Raw genomic sequence first — 15,918 nt, 5'->3', positions numbered from 1 at the left:
TAATGAAGTTATGATGAATTAAATATTTTTTATACATAATTTTAATTTTAAAAAAATAAATGAGAGCAAAATAATAATAAAAAACCCTACCGCAATGAGTCATTGCGGGAGGTTTTCAGCCAGCCCCAACATATATAAAATATTGCGCCAGGTGGTTAAAAAGCCACCTACAGCAATGTTTCATTGCACTAGCAGCAATTAAACAATGCTACAGGTGGCAAATGTTATTTTTTTTACTTATTACGAAAAAATGTTTAGTATTTCGGGGACTCAGTTGTTTTATATTTTTTTATTAGTAACGAAAAATTTATAAAATTTCATTTTTTTTAGTTTTCCACATTTTCAATTTTTAGCAATATATTCATTTACTATAAATTAAAAATTGATAAACTAAATTAGGACAAGTACAAGAAAAATAAAATAATATAAAACTAACAATATTAAAAAAATCATAAAACTCACAATATTCCGTTAAGATAAAAATTCGAAAATAATATTTCGAACAAATAATTAAAAAATACTTTTCCACTCAAAAATTTTAAATTCAATATTAAATTTAGATATTTTAGTTTAAAATATTAAATCAAAAATATCAAAATATAAGTTCGAAAACATATTTAAAAATTCATTTTTAACAAAAAAAATAAATTAGAAAAATAAAGAGAGGAAGAACCGTTACATTTAAAACAACGTCCTCCAGCAATGTTTCATTGCACTAGCCGCAATGAAACAATGATGTAGGTGACACAGGGTATTTTTTTATTTGCTACCAAAAAATGTTTAGCATTCCGGGGGTTGAGTTATTTTATATATATTTTTATAGCTAACGAAAAATCGATAAAATTTAATTTTTTTTAGTTTTCCACATTTTCAATTTTTAGCATTATATTCGTTTACTATAAATTAAAAATTGATAAATTAAATTGGATAAGTACAAGAAAAATAAAAAAAAAACTCACAATATTAAAAAAAACATAAAACTCACAATATTCCGTTATAATAAAAATTCGAAAATACTATTTCGAACAAATAATTAAAAAATAAATTTTCATTCAAAAAATTTAAATTCAATATTAAAATTTAAATATTTTAGTTTAAAATATTAATTCAAAAATATCAAAATATAAGTTCGAAAAAATATTTAAAAATTTATTTTTAACACAAAAAAATAAATTAGAAAAAATAAAGTGGGCAAACACTGTCCTTCAGCAATGTTTCATTGCACTACCTGCAAACAATGTTGCAGGGGCTGCCGCAATATTTCAATGCGGCAGGTAGTTGTTAGAATCACATGGGGCTCTAGTCTAAATTATCCCGTTCTATTCATATAGTACATGTGTTGGTTGAAATTATCTTAGTGCCCGTTTGGTAGCTTTAATTTAAATTTAAAATTTAAAATTTGATTAAATAACATATTTGAATAAGTAAAATAGTTTGGATTTGGATTTAATTTGAAATTCAAGATAATATATAAGAATTTAAAATAAAAACTCAAATCATAACATTTGAAATCTATCATTTAAAATGAAATGTTTGTTTTCAAACCAAGACAATAGTTATTTTGTACAAATTGTGTTCCCTGCAGTATAATGAGAACGCAACCATATCTTAGTATTTGACTTCTTAGTATAATATTTAACTTTTCCCGCTAAGAAAAAAAGAAATTGAAAATATGATTAAAAATAAATCATCTCACAGATAACATTTGTCAAATAATACATTAGTATGTACTATACTATAATAACCGTAATAGGGTATAATTTGATTTAACGGTTATTCCCTAATTTTGATTATTACAAAAATAAATAAACAATGTTATATATTCAATAAACTACTAGATTCTTAAACTACTAAAAATAGTCTACTTATTCTACTAAACTACGAATACAACTTATCCTATTATTAAAAAATAAATAAATAGTGTTATATATCTGCTAAACTACTAAATTGTTAAACTTCTAAAAATATTATACTTATTCTACTAAATTATGATCACAGGTTATTTTATTATTTTTATTATAAATTTATAATTATTATATATTTATATAAATATTTTAAAAATATAATATAACGGAATAAATAAAAATTTAAAATATTAACGGGAACCCGTGCATCGCACGGGATTTATGCTAGTATGAGTAATAATTATTTTATTATATTTCAAATAAAGTTCAAAATCATCATTAACTATTTACTCTTATATATAATTTGTCGCAATAATTTAAATTTGTTTGCGGTATTTTACCGTTGTTAATGATACTTCCTCTGTCCCAAAATATTTTTTATATTTTGACTTTTTGTAAGCGATTGATTATGAAGTTTTTATATTTAATACTAATACAAAATTAAATATATTAACAATGAAATGTGTATGGGCAAAAGTGTTCGATATAAACTATATAAACCTTTTTAGGAATGGAAGGAGTATTGAATACTTGGAGGCAAGTTTTACAACGGGGCAAATCAAGCCAAGTCGTTAGTTTTGTAACCTTTGTTTTACACCTTGTTAAGTAGCAAATACAGATAAGATATTAAAGAAACACATGTACTATGTATACAACTTAACAACAAACCCAACAACAAACTTCTTGTCTGGTAAGTAGTTGTACTCATACTTGCAAAATATTACACAAACATTGTGAATGAGTGAGTACATTGAATAGTCTGCTTTCTTCTTGTTGCTTATGTTCTGTTTGTTAAGTTGCTTCAAACAAACCTCAAGTAAATGAACCCTTTTATTGCTTACGTTGTTCTTTTTTATCATATGACTCTTTGGTGCATTATGCTGATATATTAAGCTGTTGAATCTCTTTGGATGCACTGACATTTCCTTGCAGCGTACCGATAATTTTCTATTTATATAGAAGGAATCCTGTTAAGATTTGGAGATATAGCCTGTATAAATTTAGGATTGTCAGTAAAGAAATGTTAAGTTTCGAAATATTTTAGTGACTGACTGACTTTTTTTGTTTATCGTAACTAACCCGTAGCCGCTACCTTTCAGGTGCGCACTGGGTAAACCCTAAGGGCTCACACAATAGCCTTCAAACCAGGTGAATTGACTGACTGACTTGTGCTGCTTAATAAGTGATATTTCTTTTTCTGGCTCACAAGTCAGTTAAGAAAATATGAAGGCACTGTTCTCGTATTCACTCTTGTCATTTCTTGTTTCGATTCTTTTGTATCTGTATTGTGCTGAAATGTCGGGCCAGGCTTCGTATATAGCTTTTCTTCAATGTTTGAATGATCAGTCAGATCATTTATATCCAATATCAGAATTGTTGTTTACCCCGGAGAATTCTTCGTACACATCCATCTTGCAGCTTGGATTAAGAAATCTTCGATTCACATCACCTGAGTTCCTTAAGCCTTTGGTTATTGTTACACCAGTCCATGAGTCCCAAATACAGTCAGTTGTCAACTGTGCTAGAGAACACCGTGTGCATATCAGGATTCGGTGTGGAGGTCATGACTTTGAGGGTCTTTCTTACACGGCACGTGTCCCGTTTGTTATGATTGACATGATAAATCTTCAGTCTGTCGATGTTGATTTGGAAAACAACTCTGCCTGGGTTCAAGGTGGTGCAAATATCGGGGAAGTTTATTATCGGATTGCTAAAAAGAGTAGCATCCTTGGCTTTCCAGGAGGTGTGCGGGGCACTGTTGGTGTCACTGGACTAATCAGTGGTGGAGGATATGGAGCTATGGTAAGAAAGTATGGTCTTGCTGCTGACAATGTAATTGATGTCCGGATGATTAATGTAAATGGTGAAATTCTGGATAGAAAATCTATGGGAGAAGATCTTTTTTGGGCCATTAGAGGAGGTATAGCTTCTAGTTTTGGTATCATAGTCGCGTGGAACTTGAAGCTAGTTGCTGTGCCAGAGACTGTTACTATATTTTCTGTTGCAAGGACTTTAGAGCAAGGTGCTACTGACCTTGTTCATCAGTGGCAATATGTTGCTCCCAAAATTGATAGAGATTTATACATAAGAATCCAAATAAAAGCAGTGAATTTAAATCAAGATGGATCAAAGAGAACTATAGTTGTTTCTTTTGAATCCTTGTTTCTTGGAGGGGTTGATAAACTACTTTCTATAATGCAAATCAGCTTCCCGGAACTGGACTTGGTAAAAGATGACTGCAGAGAAGTCAGTTGGCTTAAATCTTGTCTTTGGTTTGCTGGAAATTCTGCTTTTCGATTCGGTGAATCAGATGAACTTTTACTGAATCGAAGTTTAATTCCTTACCTATTCTACAAAGCAAAATCTGACTATGTTCAAGAACCTATATCCAAAGAAGGATTTCAAATGATATGGAAGAAATATTTTGAGCTTGAGGCAGGAGCAGCTAATATATTAATGACACCGTATGGAGGAAAAATGGATGAGTTCTCAGCATCGGAGCTTCCATTTCCCCACAGAGCTGGAAACTTGTACATGATGTATAATGGAGTGTCTTGGCAGGCAAACACGAGCAGAGATGAACAGTTAAAGAGATTGAATTGGCTCAAAAGCCTATACAATGACCTGGCTCCTTACGTTTCAAAGAACCCGAGGACTGCGTATGTAAACTACAATGATCTTGACTTGGGGATTGGAAGCTTAACCTACGAAGAAGCAAGCCAATGTGGTTTTAAATACTTTGGAATCAATTTTGAGCGTTTGGTTAGAGTAAAGACTCTGGTTGATCCTGACAATTTCTTCAATCATGAACAGAGCATTCCTGCTTTTCCATCTTTATCAAAAGATGAACTGTAAGGTGTGCATATATGTGATATATACATGAAATGTGCATATCTATGAGTGTGTGTGTGCGCGCGCGCCTTAGCTTTGTCTAGAGATTCCTTCAAACAGCTTATTCGAAAACAATTCTTCCTTTAGCTTCAAGAGAGGTTCTGGTGAAATTTGATAAGTTATCAAAGTACTTTATTAAAAGATCTTCAATGAAGTTACAAGTTTTCTTATTTTTTAGATGCTTTCTATCCTGATTTATATTAATACTTAAAGACCTTTTACAGACATCATGAAGGTTTATAACATGATGTAGTTTGAATTACCAAGACAACACAGTTTTCTTCTATAAAATTATATGGTATTGCAGTTATCAAAGCTAATTTAATGGACGCCCGATAATTTATTTTAAATTTTAATGGCAGTTGAAGTTTGATTCGAAGTTTTGTCTGCATAATTGATCTTCAATTACAGGTGAATAACTGATACATCACTCGCGTGTTATGCCTTATATCTCAGATATATCAAGCATGGTTGCTGCAAATGAGGAAGTTAGCAGATTGAAAAAGATCAGTGAAAAACTTGAGAGTGAAAAACAAGAGACTGAATTGTTGTTGGTTGAGCTTGATGCTGCTAAACAAGAAATTGCATACTTAAAGAATAAATTAAAGTGTGCAATTGAAATTGAAGCAGTGTTGAGAGAAAGGCTGGAGAAGAATGAAATGAAGCTGAAATCCTTCAAAAATGCTTCTGAGTTGATTGGACAATATCATGAAAAGAACAAGCCATGTGCAAACATTGTCATTGGTCTTGATTATGAGGATTTGAACAATAAGAGGAAGTATGTCAGTGACAAAGGGAAATCAACTCAAACTGAAGATATTCCAATTATTTTGAAGAAAGTTGAATCACCTTTGTTCAAGGCATGTGAGGTGAACTTCAGTGAAGAAGAGTTGATCATCAAACAAGAGATAGCTGATGAGGACAAGCAAAAGAAAAATGATGAGACAACTCAGTATTCCATCTCTGTTGAAACACCAAAAGCCAATCAAGAAACTAAGGAGCCTGTGAAGGAGATTAAAGCTAAACAGGTCAAAAAGAAAAAGAAGAATAGAAATGGAAAGATTGGGATAAACAAAAGCAATAATTTTGCTTATGTAGCAGATGCTCCTAGAAAGAAGTGTGAGAATTATGGATCAATGAATCACCTAACTCATCTTTGTAAAAAGACTGTTAGCAATCCACCTGAAGGAGTCTGCAAGTACAATGAAGCTAAGGCAAATGATCCCTATTCATTATGTGACAAGTTTGATTGCATTCCCTGCAACATGAAAGTGATGAAGAGTTGCCACAAATTGAGAATTGATCTCATAGAATCAAAAGTTGGTTCTATATCTGAAAGGGAAAATGCTCAACAGTCTATGAATTCCATTTTATCTCAAAATTCTCATTCTACTTCTGCAAAATCAGTTAACATAAAGAAAGTACCCAACACAGTTTGGGTAGCTAAACACACTTAATCCTCATTGTGTGCAGGGCAAAGAAAAGAAGGTCATATGGATCATTGATAGTGGATGCTCCAGGCATACGACAGGTGATAAAGCCCTGCTATCACAATTTGGGGAGATGGTTGGCCCTTTGGTAACCTTTGGAGATAACAGCAAAGGATTCACAATGGGATATGGCAAGATTGTTTCTGGAAATGTTGTCATTGAAGATGTAGCACTAGTTGCTGGATTAGAAGTAAATCTCCTAAGTGTTAGTCAATTTGCAGACAGAGGTTTTCAAGTTGTTTTCAACAAAGAAGATTGTGCTTTTATTAGCAAAAAGACTGGTGAAATTGCTCTTAAAGGAGTAAGAAAGGGAAGCTTGTTTGTTGCAGACTTAGACTCAACAAATAAGGATGGAATGTGTTATTTCTACACCAAGGCATCAGAAGAGCAAAGCAAATTGTGGCATAAAAAACTATCTCACTTGAATTTCAAAGCAATCAACAGCCTAGTCAAGAAGGAACTTGTGAGAGACATGCCCAATCTGGAATTTGCTCAACTGGAAGTTTGTGAAGCTTGTCAGAAAGGAAAAATGAAAAGATCAAGTCACAAGTCAAAATCTGTGAATTCTATAAGTGTACCTCTGCAACTTATTCACATGGACTTGTTTGGGACAGTAAATGTCTTGTCCATTTGAAGGAACAAATATGCCCTTGTCATGGTTGATGATTTTTCAAGATACACTTGGGTTGAGTTCATGTACTCTAAAGATGAAACTCCAAACATTATAATTGAGCACATCGAGAAAATTGAGAAGCAAGCTGAAGGAAAGGTTAGTGTGAAAAGATTGAGAAGTGATAATGGAACAGAATTTAGAAACTCAACATTAAGTGAATTCTGCAAAAGCAAAGGCATTGTTCAAGAATTTTCAGCAGCTAGAATACCTCAACAGAATGGAGTAGTTGAGAGGAAAAATAGAATATTGGTTGAAGCTGCTAGAACTTTGCTACAAGATGCTCAGTTGCCAACTAGTTTTTGGGAAGAGGCTGTTAATACTGCATGCTACACTCAAAATAGATATCTCATCAACAAAGCTCATGACAAATCACCCTACTCAATCATGTCTAACAGGAAGCCTACAATGAAGCATCTACATGTGTTTGGAAGCAAGTGTTATATTCTAAAAGACAACTTTGAATATGTGGGGAAATTTGACTCTAAAATTTTTGAAGCAATTTTTGTAGGATATTCATTGGAAAGAACAGCCTATAAAGTTTATGTGATTGATCAAAAGAAAATTATGAAAAGCACAGATGTGACTTTTGATGATGACAAGTGTCCAGGCTTAGAATGCCTTGATGTAAATGATGCTGAAGCCCTTGCATTTAGAAATCTAACCATTGACAGTGATTCTGATGAGAAAAATGAAATTGTGACACAATAAGTGACAAATGAAGAGATCTCTGAACAAAATCATGAAAATGAAAGCTCTCTTCAGACACCTGAATTTGATGGCACAAACTCAGGGGGAGAAGGAGAGAATGGAAATGACAGTCATGGTAATACTGAAGAAAATGATGAAGGCACTAGTCAACAGACACACACCAGAAAGTGGGATAGGAGTCATACAGTAGAAGCTATTATTGGTGATCCCTCAGCTGGTGTGAGAACTAGAAGTGCAACTGCAACTGAATGCCTACATGCATGTTTTCTGTCTCAAGTAGAGCCCAAGAAAACTGAAGAAGCCCTATTGGATCCTGACTGGATATGTGCCATGCAGGAGGAGCTGGATCAGTTTGAGAGAAACAAAGTTTGGAAATTAGTCCCTGCACCAAAGAACAGAAGTATAATTGGAACTAAGTGGGTGTACAGGAACAAAATGGATGAAAATAGAATTGTTACTCCTGTAAAAAAAGGGCTTTTCTCATAAATACCTAAATTTTATAAACTTTTTGTAAAAATACTTTCAATTTTTAAAAAATATTGCAAAAATACTACATTTCAAAAAATATTTGCAAAAATATGGAGGTTGCATTTGCAACCATATCAACAACTTCTAGCAACCATATATACAACCACAAATGCAAATTTGAAAAAATATGTTGAAAATTACTTTTAGTTGCAAAATAAGTTGTCCAGGTGGTTGCAAATGGCGAAAAATGAATACCCCGGGGCCAATACTAATACCACAAAAGTAACCATGAAATCAACTGAAAATAACCCCACCTAAGTAACCATGAAATCAACCGAAAGCAACCCCACCTAAGTCGTTAATAATGATTAATGTGCAGATCATCAACGATCGTGAAACAGGGAGATCAAAAGGCTTTGGATTTGTTACATTTAAGGACGAGAAGTCGATGCGTGATGCGATTGAAGGAATGAACGGCAAGGAGTTAGACGGCCGTAACATCATCGTCAACGAAGCTTAGTCACGCGGAAGCGGTGGAGGTGGCGACGGTGGACGTCGTGAAGGCGCTGGAGGTTATTGAGGTGGCGGTGGATATGAAGGAGCCCGTCGTGAAGGCGGTGGAGATGATATGAAGGTCGTCGTGAAGTCGGTGGCGGTGGATATGGAGGTGGTGGTGGTGGTTATGGTGGAAGAAGAGAGGGAGCCAGGGAGGTGATGGTGGTTACGGAGGCAGATGCGTGGATGAGGTAATTATCGGAGGTGAGTGGTGGCGGATGAGTGGAAGAGGTGGTTATTGATGAAATTGTGGAGGATGAGGTTGTATAATGAGGAGGAGAGAGAGTGGGTGAGAGAAGAGTGAGAGAGAGAGGCTAGAGAAGTTAAAAAAAGGAGTGTGAAGACATGAAGTGGAGAGATCTCGACAAGCTAAATTCTCTTATAGAGAACTCAGAGATCTCTATAAGTCAAATAAACTATAGAGTAATGAGAGATCTCGATAAGCTAATATACTTATCGAGATGTCAAGTTCTCTATATACCAAACTGGAGATCTCGAGGTAAAACTCAAAGTACAAAGTGCAGACCAATTCAATATCCAAGATTAATAATCAACAAACAATCCAAACAACTGGATTGACAAGTCTATAAAAAGCAGCTTGAAGAGTGTGCAAGATCAAGGGTGAAGATTAACTGACAACGGAAGATCAAAGTTAACACGGTATGCAAAGATATGCTAAGCCAGAAATAGAAGATATACTTGTCCTAAAATTGAATGATTAGTGACAGTTTACTAAAGTGAATAGCATCTCTTATTACACACTATGTAAACCAGTAGTTAACTATCATATAAAGTTAACACTGGTCCTTTGTTAGATGTAACAATTTAGATTATAAAAATCTTGCATTCTCTCAAGGAAGAAGCTAAGCTCATTAGCAACAAAGAGCCTACAATTTTTGTAGCAAAACATTCTTAATTTTAATATAAAATTAAGTGAGTTTTGAAAGATTTGTGTTCACTATTATTGCTTGTTTAATTTCGGTATTAACACATCTCACTGTAAGACTTAATTTACTTTGTTCCAACCATAAAAACTTCAATAAAAGTATAAAAATACTAAAACACATTCACCCCCTCTGTGTGTTATTCATTATCTAACAATGAGTACATAGACTATAAGTGCTTGGCCGACCCGGTCAATCACTAATTTTAAGCAGGCCACTCTCCCGAGTCCCTAGTGAAATTTAATTACTTCAATTTCCATGTAATAATTATATTTAACTGAATCACTCGATAATTCGATCACTAGTAACTTAAAGCACCTCAAAAGAGTAGCTTAAAGAGATATTTTCCTCCAGAGCTATCTTTTCCCAAGTTATGTATATTAAATTTTACTCATCCCGAGGAGATTCAGCCTATGTCATCCAGCAAGGCAATCTCCAATAGTAACTTTATAAGCACCAATTTCTTTATATTTGAAATTAAAATTTAAAAAAATCATCTTCAATGACTGCCTTCTTTAACTTTATATTTAGAATAATGAACAGTTTCACTTCAAATATGAAGTAATATCGTAGAGATAAAGCAGCCATCTTTATACTGAATATTAGAGAAGGCTGCAATATTAAATAATAAAATAACACATATCTCATGATGTGTATGGAGAAATTGGGTCCACTATATGTAATTAAACATATAATAACGTTTGAAGTAAATTTGAAGTCGTGATTGAAAATAAAATAGTGATTTAAAGTTAAAAAGGTAAAATATTACGAATGAGGTATTATAAAATAAATTTATGATTGAAGATAGCTTAGATAAAGAAAATTATATTCAGTTATGAGTGGACCTTAAAATTGGACACACCATAATACAAACAACCATGTCTTAAAACCCTTAAATTTTACATAAAGCATAATTCATCAACATCTTTCAAATAACAGATAATTCATATTACATAAGAAAAGTTTTTAAAGATAAAATAAAGCATGCCAACAGATAAATTCATTAAACAACGGCCATGGGTTGTTTAGGCCTAAACTCGATACCTTGTACGATAAGGCCAGTCTTGAGTATATTTGTATCGGTTGACATAAATCGGGTCTCCACCTCATCATCATCATCTCTTGTACCAGTCTCAAACTCTCCTGTCTTAATCTCCATCCATTCGTCCTTCCTCCGCCGACTAAGCTCTCCATTTCGTTGCTCAATGTTGTGTGCAAATGTTCTTGGATCAGGATAAACTGTGTTAGCTTCATCATCAGGCACCTCCTCTCTTTCATTAACAAATCTAATGGATGTGTTTGCTGAATCAAGTCCGGAGGCATCCTCATATATTTTAAAGACAAGATATGTTTCATAAGTGGTGTGAGGAGACAACATTCCAATTTTCATTTTGCCACGAATATCAAGACACCGCCCTTTCTCAAGTACAGCAACCTCCTCTGAAAATCTGTTCACAAAATAATACATTGAGGCATGAATGCATGATACATGCCATGATATACGTGTAAATTAGTCAAAATGTTCGTGAGTTACTCGAACTCGGCTCGTAAAAAATTCCAATTCGGCTCAGAATTAATCAAGCCGAGCTCGAAGCTCCAGCTCCATTTTTTTGAATTTGTAACTGAGCCGAGTTCGAGGTTCCGATTACTCGGTAAGGTTAGCGAGTCTTATCGAGTCTATATTATTTTTAGTTTTTTTATTATAAATATATATATATATATATATTTATATCAATATTTTTCTATTTTTATATATTATTTATTTGTTATCGAATCGAACTCGAGCCGAACGGATTATATTTCAAGTTTTTGTTAATATTTAGTGAAATAAATTCGAGTTTTCGAGCCGAACTCGAGCCTACCAAATTTTTTACGAGTCAAGTTTCGAACTTTAAATTAAAAGCTCAGTCGATCTGGAAGCTCGAGTCTGAAATATTTTAATCGAGTTCAAGCCGAGTCTAGGAGTGTTCGACTCGGCTCGGCTCGATTACACCCCAAATTTGGAGTTGTTACACACAGAATTATAGTTTTTTCTCAAAATTAGCTGAAATCTTATTTGATAAAATTTTAAAATCTGATCTTTAGAAAAGTGTTTTTGACCAAAAAATGTCGTACGAAATATGCTTTTGAAAAATAGAATCTTAGAGTTCTAATTTTACTATTAAATCTCAACTAAAACATTATTTTTCCATAATTACATCAAAATATGCGTATATCAAAAATAATACCAAATATTAAACATCAAATATGTGCATATTAAAAATATTATTAAAGATTTAATTTTGTGAACAACACTTTTTTTATCAATGCTATAATTTTTAACGGTAATTGCCTAAAGAGATTTACATCTTTTATAAGATAATGTTATGTTACGTGACCTGCATTCACAAATGAAGACCGAGAATAGTTAAAATTGTTTAGATTTATCTTTAAATTGTTAGCTGGTTGGGTGTGATGGTGAGTTGAAGTTGTTGAAATAATTTATGGTAATAGATTAGGCTACATGTAATATAGACTTATTATTTGCATTTATTCAGGAAATAAATATGCATAATGCTGTATTTATCTTTATTAGCAGTACCGTTTTACTATTTACTGTAATTTTTTTTATCCAAAAAAGTCAATATCTAAAGGGATTGTAAATTTCAACAAAAAGGTTTTGTCTCAAAAGCTCAAATTTTTGTTATTAAAATGTTATTATTATTAGATGAAAAGTGAAAATCTTGAAAAAATACCCTTGATAATATTGTTTTGCTACTTATTTTCAAAAAAAAGTATTACCTCATAATATATTTTATCAAAATATTAAGCAGAGTTTATAATAAATGCATAATTTAAAAGAAAATGGTATTCTTAGATGGGTGGGAACTCTAAACAACCTCTTAATTTGTCTTATCACCCTAACAACTAAAAAGACCAGCCTAAATGCTTCTTTTCAATTGAGGTATGCATGAAAAATAGTGTTGCATTGTACAATTTAACACACAAGCTAACAGTGTTCTACTAGAGTGAATCCTCTAACTACAACCATTGACCATACTTCCCACACTTATTAGTTTATCATACTAGAAACAAAATACTTATTACAAAGTTACTGTGATTATATAGAGAGATGCACAAGTATTTGTAGTTAGAACCAGGTTAGTATTTAGCAATTTAGCAAAATGTACATTTGCATGTATGTAAATAATACAACAAAAATCATTCACATACCTTGAGTTACTATCATATAACCAGCTCCACCACCAGGGAACAATTGCAAGTTGCCTAGCAGCTACCATTAAACATTTTTTTCCATTTCTTTTATCAATCCAAAAACTCTGTTAGAACAAGAATGAGATCAAGTTGGTGAGTTCTGATCAATGAGGCAATCTAACTAAAAGATTATGGACCATTCTCTTCCATGATAATACAAATACAAGAGTTATCCAAAAATATGGTTTTAATTTCTATTACCTACTTATAATTTTTTTTGACTAAACTATAAAATTATGGTTGCCAACTATTTAATCTTTACTCCCACTCATATAGTTACAAATAATCATATAGTTATAGATAATATCATCTTAGCACTAATTTTTTTAGTGGAGAAATTTGAAAAAAAATATGTCAATTTAGACCATAAATTACTAAATAAAGAAATATTTAAATCTTTAAGTCCCTACATAAATTAGTCTTTGAACATAAGGGTAAATCTATAATATTTAAAATGCAAAAATGGTACTGAGTAAATTTATATATATGGAGTAAAACTCATTGTAAACTTTGGTCTCTAAAAAAAAGTAATCCTGCATTTCCTTAGTTTGTTTCTATATATTGTTTTCCTCTTTGATATTTGAATACACACTTAAATACAAGTAATGGAATCACAAATAAATATTAAAAAAAATAATATCTTATATTTAAAACTTATTTTCAACAGGAACAATTATTTTATAAGCATTTTTCATTAAAATATGTATAAATATCTTAATGTTAATTCAACACATATTTAGGTTTTATTTATAATCTATTCTAACATCAATACATCTTTAAATCTCATCTTTAAAAATTTAGTACCAATTTTATTTTTAAAAACCTTATTACAAAAATTTACATTAATGAAATAATTACTGAAATTATATTTAATAAGAATAATTATTTTACATACATATAACATAAACACATATAACTATTTTAATTAAAACTTATATTTACTAAAAAAATATTGGATCTAATATTTTAAAAAAACTATCTTTATTGAAATACAAATAATAGAAAAGGATATAAAAATATAAAAAAATATCAAAATATTAAATATTAAAAATAATACACTGAAATAAAGTTTGTAAACAAATAATAAAATCAAGAAATAATTGAGAAAATTACCACATTGCCATCGTCCAGCAGGATAGCAGAGTCACAGAGCAGAAAATAAAGTTGTTTTTTAGAGGTGTAAGTCAAGGTGGAGATTGATCTCCTAAGAATTTGATTAATATCAGGTGGTAAAAATGTGTTCCATAACTCATCTGAATCACTGGCAGACCTGAATTCTGTTGAAACACCTGAAGCTCTACATGTATCCCTGGGTGATGTGAATGATAATATTAATGATAGGCAATTCTCCGTAAGGTGCTCCATTTTCGTTCTCTTTTGATTCATCATTTCCATCCCCAAATTTGTCCCAAAGTTAATTGTAATGAAATAATTTATTTTTTATTCTCCCTTATTTTTAACGCTACCTACTAGAAAGGTCTAGATGCTTCTAGATTTAAGCTAAATGGGTTGATATCTAAGTTAGGTGTGATCACTCACGACCTCCTCAAGGCCCATACGAGTGACTGCTCATGGCCCATATTTTTTAAGGTCCAAAATTTTAAAAATTATTATATAGGCTCATTTAAAAATAAAATGTTCACAAATTATTTTAATACCCAATATATATTCTTAGCAGTTATCTAATTTTCAAATTATGCATGTCTCACAAGTCTATTTACATTTACTACTAATTCTTTTAATTCAATTAAACAATTAGCTTTCTGTCTAACTTTGGTGTGAAACTATGACGGTACATAGTTTTGATGTTTGAGTTTTTTTTCCTTCCAGATTTTTAATTTCTCAATCTTTTGTTCTTTCTTAATATTAAAATATTATTAAATTCACTTAAATTTTGATTTGCTGGATCTTGCCTTGTGAAAGTAAAAAAAAGGTGAAGAGTTATTTTTCTATTTTCACTTAAATTTTGTGAAATTAAATTCACTTTAATTTGAATTCGAGCTACAGTAAATAAAATTGAAAATAGAAAAATAAATTTGAATTTAGCCCGGACATTCATGCAGTAATTAGTATAGAACCCAAGGTGTCACTCTCTTATTTACCGTCTAACAATTTACCTTTTGGTATCAGTTTAACAAAATGCTGGCTTATAATATGTGCATCGTGATTATACCATAATATTATTATTTATATAATAATTATTTTACAAATAAAAGATTATAAAAAATAATTAAATATAATGTAATAATTGTGTTTTATTAACATTAATGATATAAATATTTTTTATATTATATTTTTGACGGATTCAAATTTGGATATATAAAATATTAAGTTCCAGAATATCGTTCATATTGAATATATAATAATTCTCATATATTTATTTTAAAATTTAATAATATTATCACATATCAATACTACAATATTAAAATTGAAAGATATTAAAAATGTGACGGCGCTATTCATATTTTAATACCTACACCATGAACTCTTTATTTTATAAATAATTTCTACATATAAATCCTAAATTTAATTTTTTTTTTTACTTTGAAAATATCCATTTTTTGTTATCGGTGTTTCCTGATAGTCTACGTCTTACCAACTTGGTAAAAAAATATATTATTAATCACCTAAATGATACAATTATAAGATTCAATAATATATCTCTCTTTATCCTTGTTCCTGATATGTTTCTTTGAGTAAATTGCCCTTTAAGCCCTATACCAAACCTATATAGCCTTCTCTGGAAATCCAACTCCCTGAACCCTTATTATCCAAGCTTAACTACTCAACAATAAATGTTTACACCTTGAACGTTTTAATAGAAATTACCACTGAAACTATGAACTCTATGTATATAAATATACGTGAATAAACTAGAGAAAATAAAGAATGTTTAATGAATGCAAGTTGTATTTTCTCAGATGGTATGGTGTATATTTCGTGGATCAACCTTAAAAACAAGTATATCCAAGTGTATTTATTATTATACCCTAACAATCTAATAATAGAATTATAAAAGAGGGTTGAAT

General features: G+C 31.2%; 2 protein-coding genes and 1 pseudogene across 3 annotated transcripts; 2 read left to right on the top strand and 1 right to left on the bottom strand.

The window, feature by feature from the left end:
* Window positions 1–2,454: 2,454 nt before the first annotated feature.
* LOC141659387 (tetrahydroberberine oxidase-like) lies at window positions 2,455–4,966 on the top strand. Of its 2 annotated transcripts, none has more exons than XM_074466232.1 (2): window positions 2,455–2,595; window positions 3,005–4,966. In XM_074466232.1, the coding sequence occupies exon 2, from the start codon at window positions 3,129–3,131 to the stop codon at window positions 4,758–4,760; it is 1,632 nt and encodes a 543-aa protein (XP_074322333.1). In that variant the 5' UTR covers window positions 2,455–2,595; window positions 3,005–3,128; the 3' UTR covers window positions 4,761–4,966. The 2 variants fall into 2 exon arrangements, with proteins under 2 accessions (XP_074322333.1, XP_074322334.1); XM_074466233.1 differs by having other exon boundaries at window positions 2,455–2,721.
* A 3,533-nt stretch (window positions 4,967–8,499) lies between these two features.
* LOC141661229 (glycine-rich RNA-binding protein GRP2A-like) lies at window positions 8,500–8,885 on the top strand (annotated as a pseudogene).
* A 1,752-nt stretch (window positions 8,886–10,637) lies between these two features.
* On the bottom strand, window positions 10,638–14,254 carry LOC141661228 (putative F-box protein PP2-B12). The gene is made up of 3 exons (XM_074468214.1): window positions 14,003–14,254; window positions 12,848–12,954; window positions 10,638–11,082 (listed from the first exon to the last, which is right to left on the bottom strand). The coding sequence occupies exons 1-3, from the start codon at window positions 14,252–14,254 to the stop codon at window positions 10,638–10,640; spliced, it is 804 nt and encodes a 267-aa protein (XP_074324315.1).
* Window positions 14,255–15,918: the final 1,664 nt, after the last annotated feature.

Source organism: Apium graveolens, chromosome 5 (assembly GCF_009905375.1).
Source record: "Apium graveolens cultivar Ventura chromosome 5, ASM990537v1, whole genome shotgun sequence".
Lineage (NCBI taxonomy): Eukaryota > Viridiplantae > Streptophyta > Magnoliopsida > Apiales > Apiaceae > Apium > Apium graveolens.
Note: the sequence above shows the minus strand (reverse complement) of the source record. Positions and strands in the feature narration are given on the sequence as shown.

Coding starts and splice junctions, on each gene's coding strand:
- LOC141659387 (XM_074466232.1), top strand. CDS start 3,129: ATGAAGGCACTGTTCTCGTATTCACTCTTGTCATTTCTTGTTTCGATT.
- LOC141661228 (XM_074468214.1), bottom strand. CDS start 14,254: ATGGAGCACCTTACGGAGAATTGCCTATCATTAATATTATCATTCACA. Junction 12,955..14,002: donor TGCTGGACGATGGCAATGTG/GTAATTTTCTCA, acceptor TTGTTCTAACAG/AGTTTTTGGATTGATAAAAG. Junction 11,083..12,847: donor TTATATGATAGTAACTCAAG/GTATGTGAATGA, acceptor TTTTGTGAACAG/ATTTTCAGAGGAGGTTGCTG.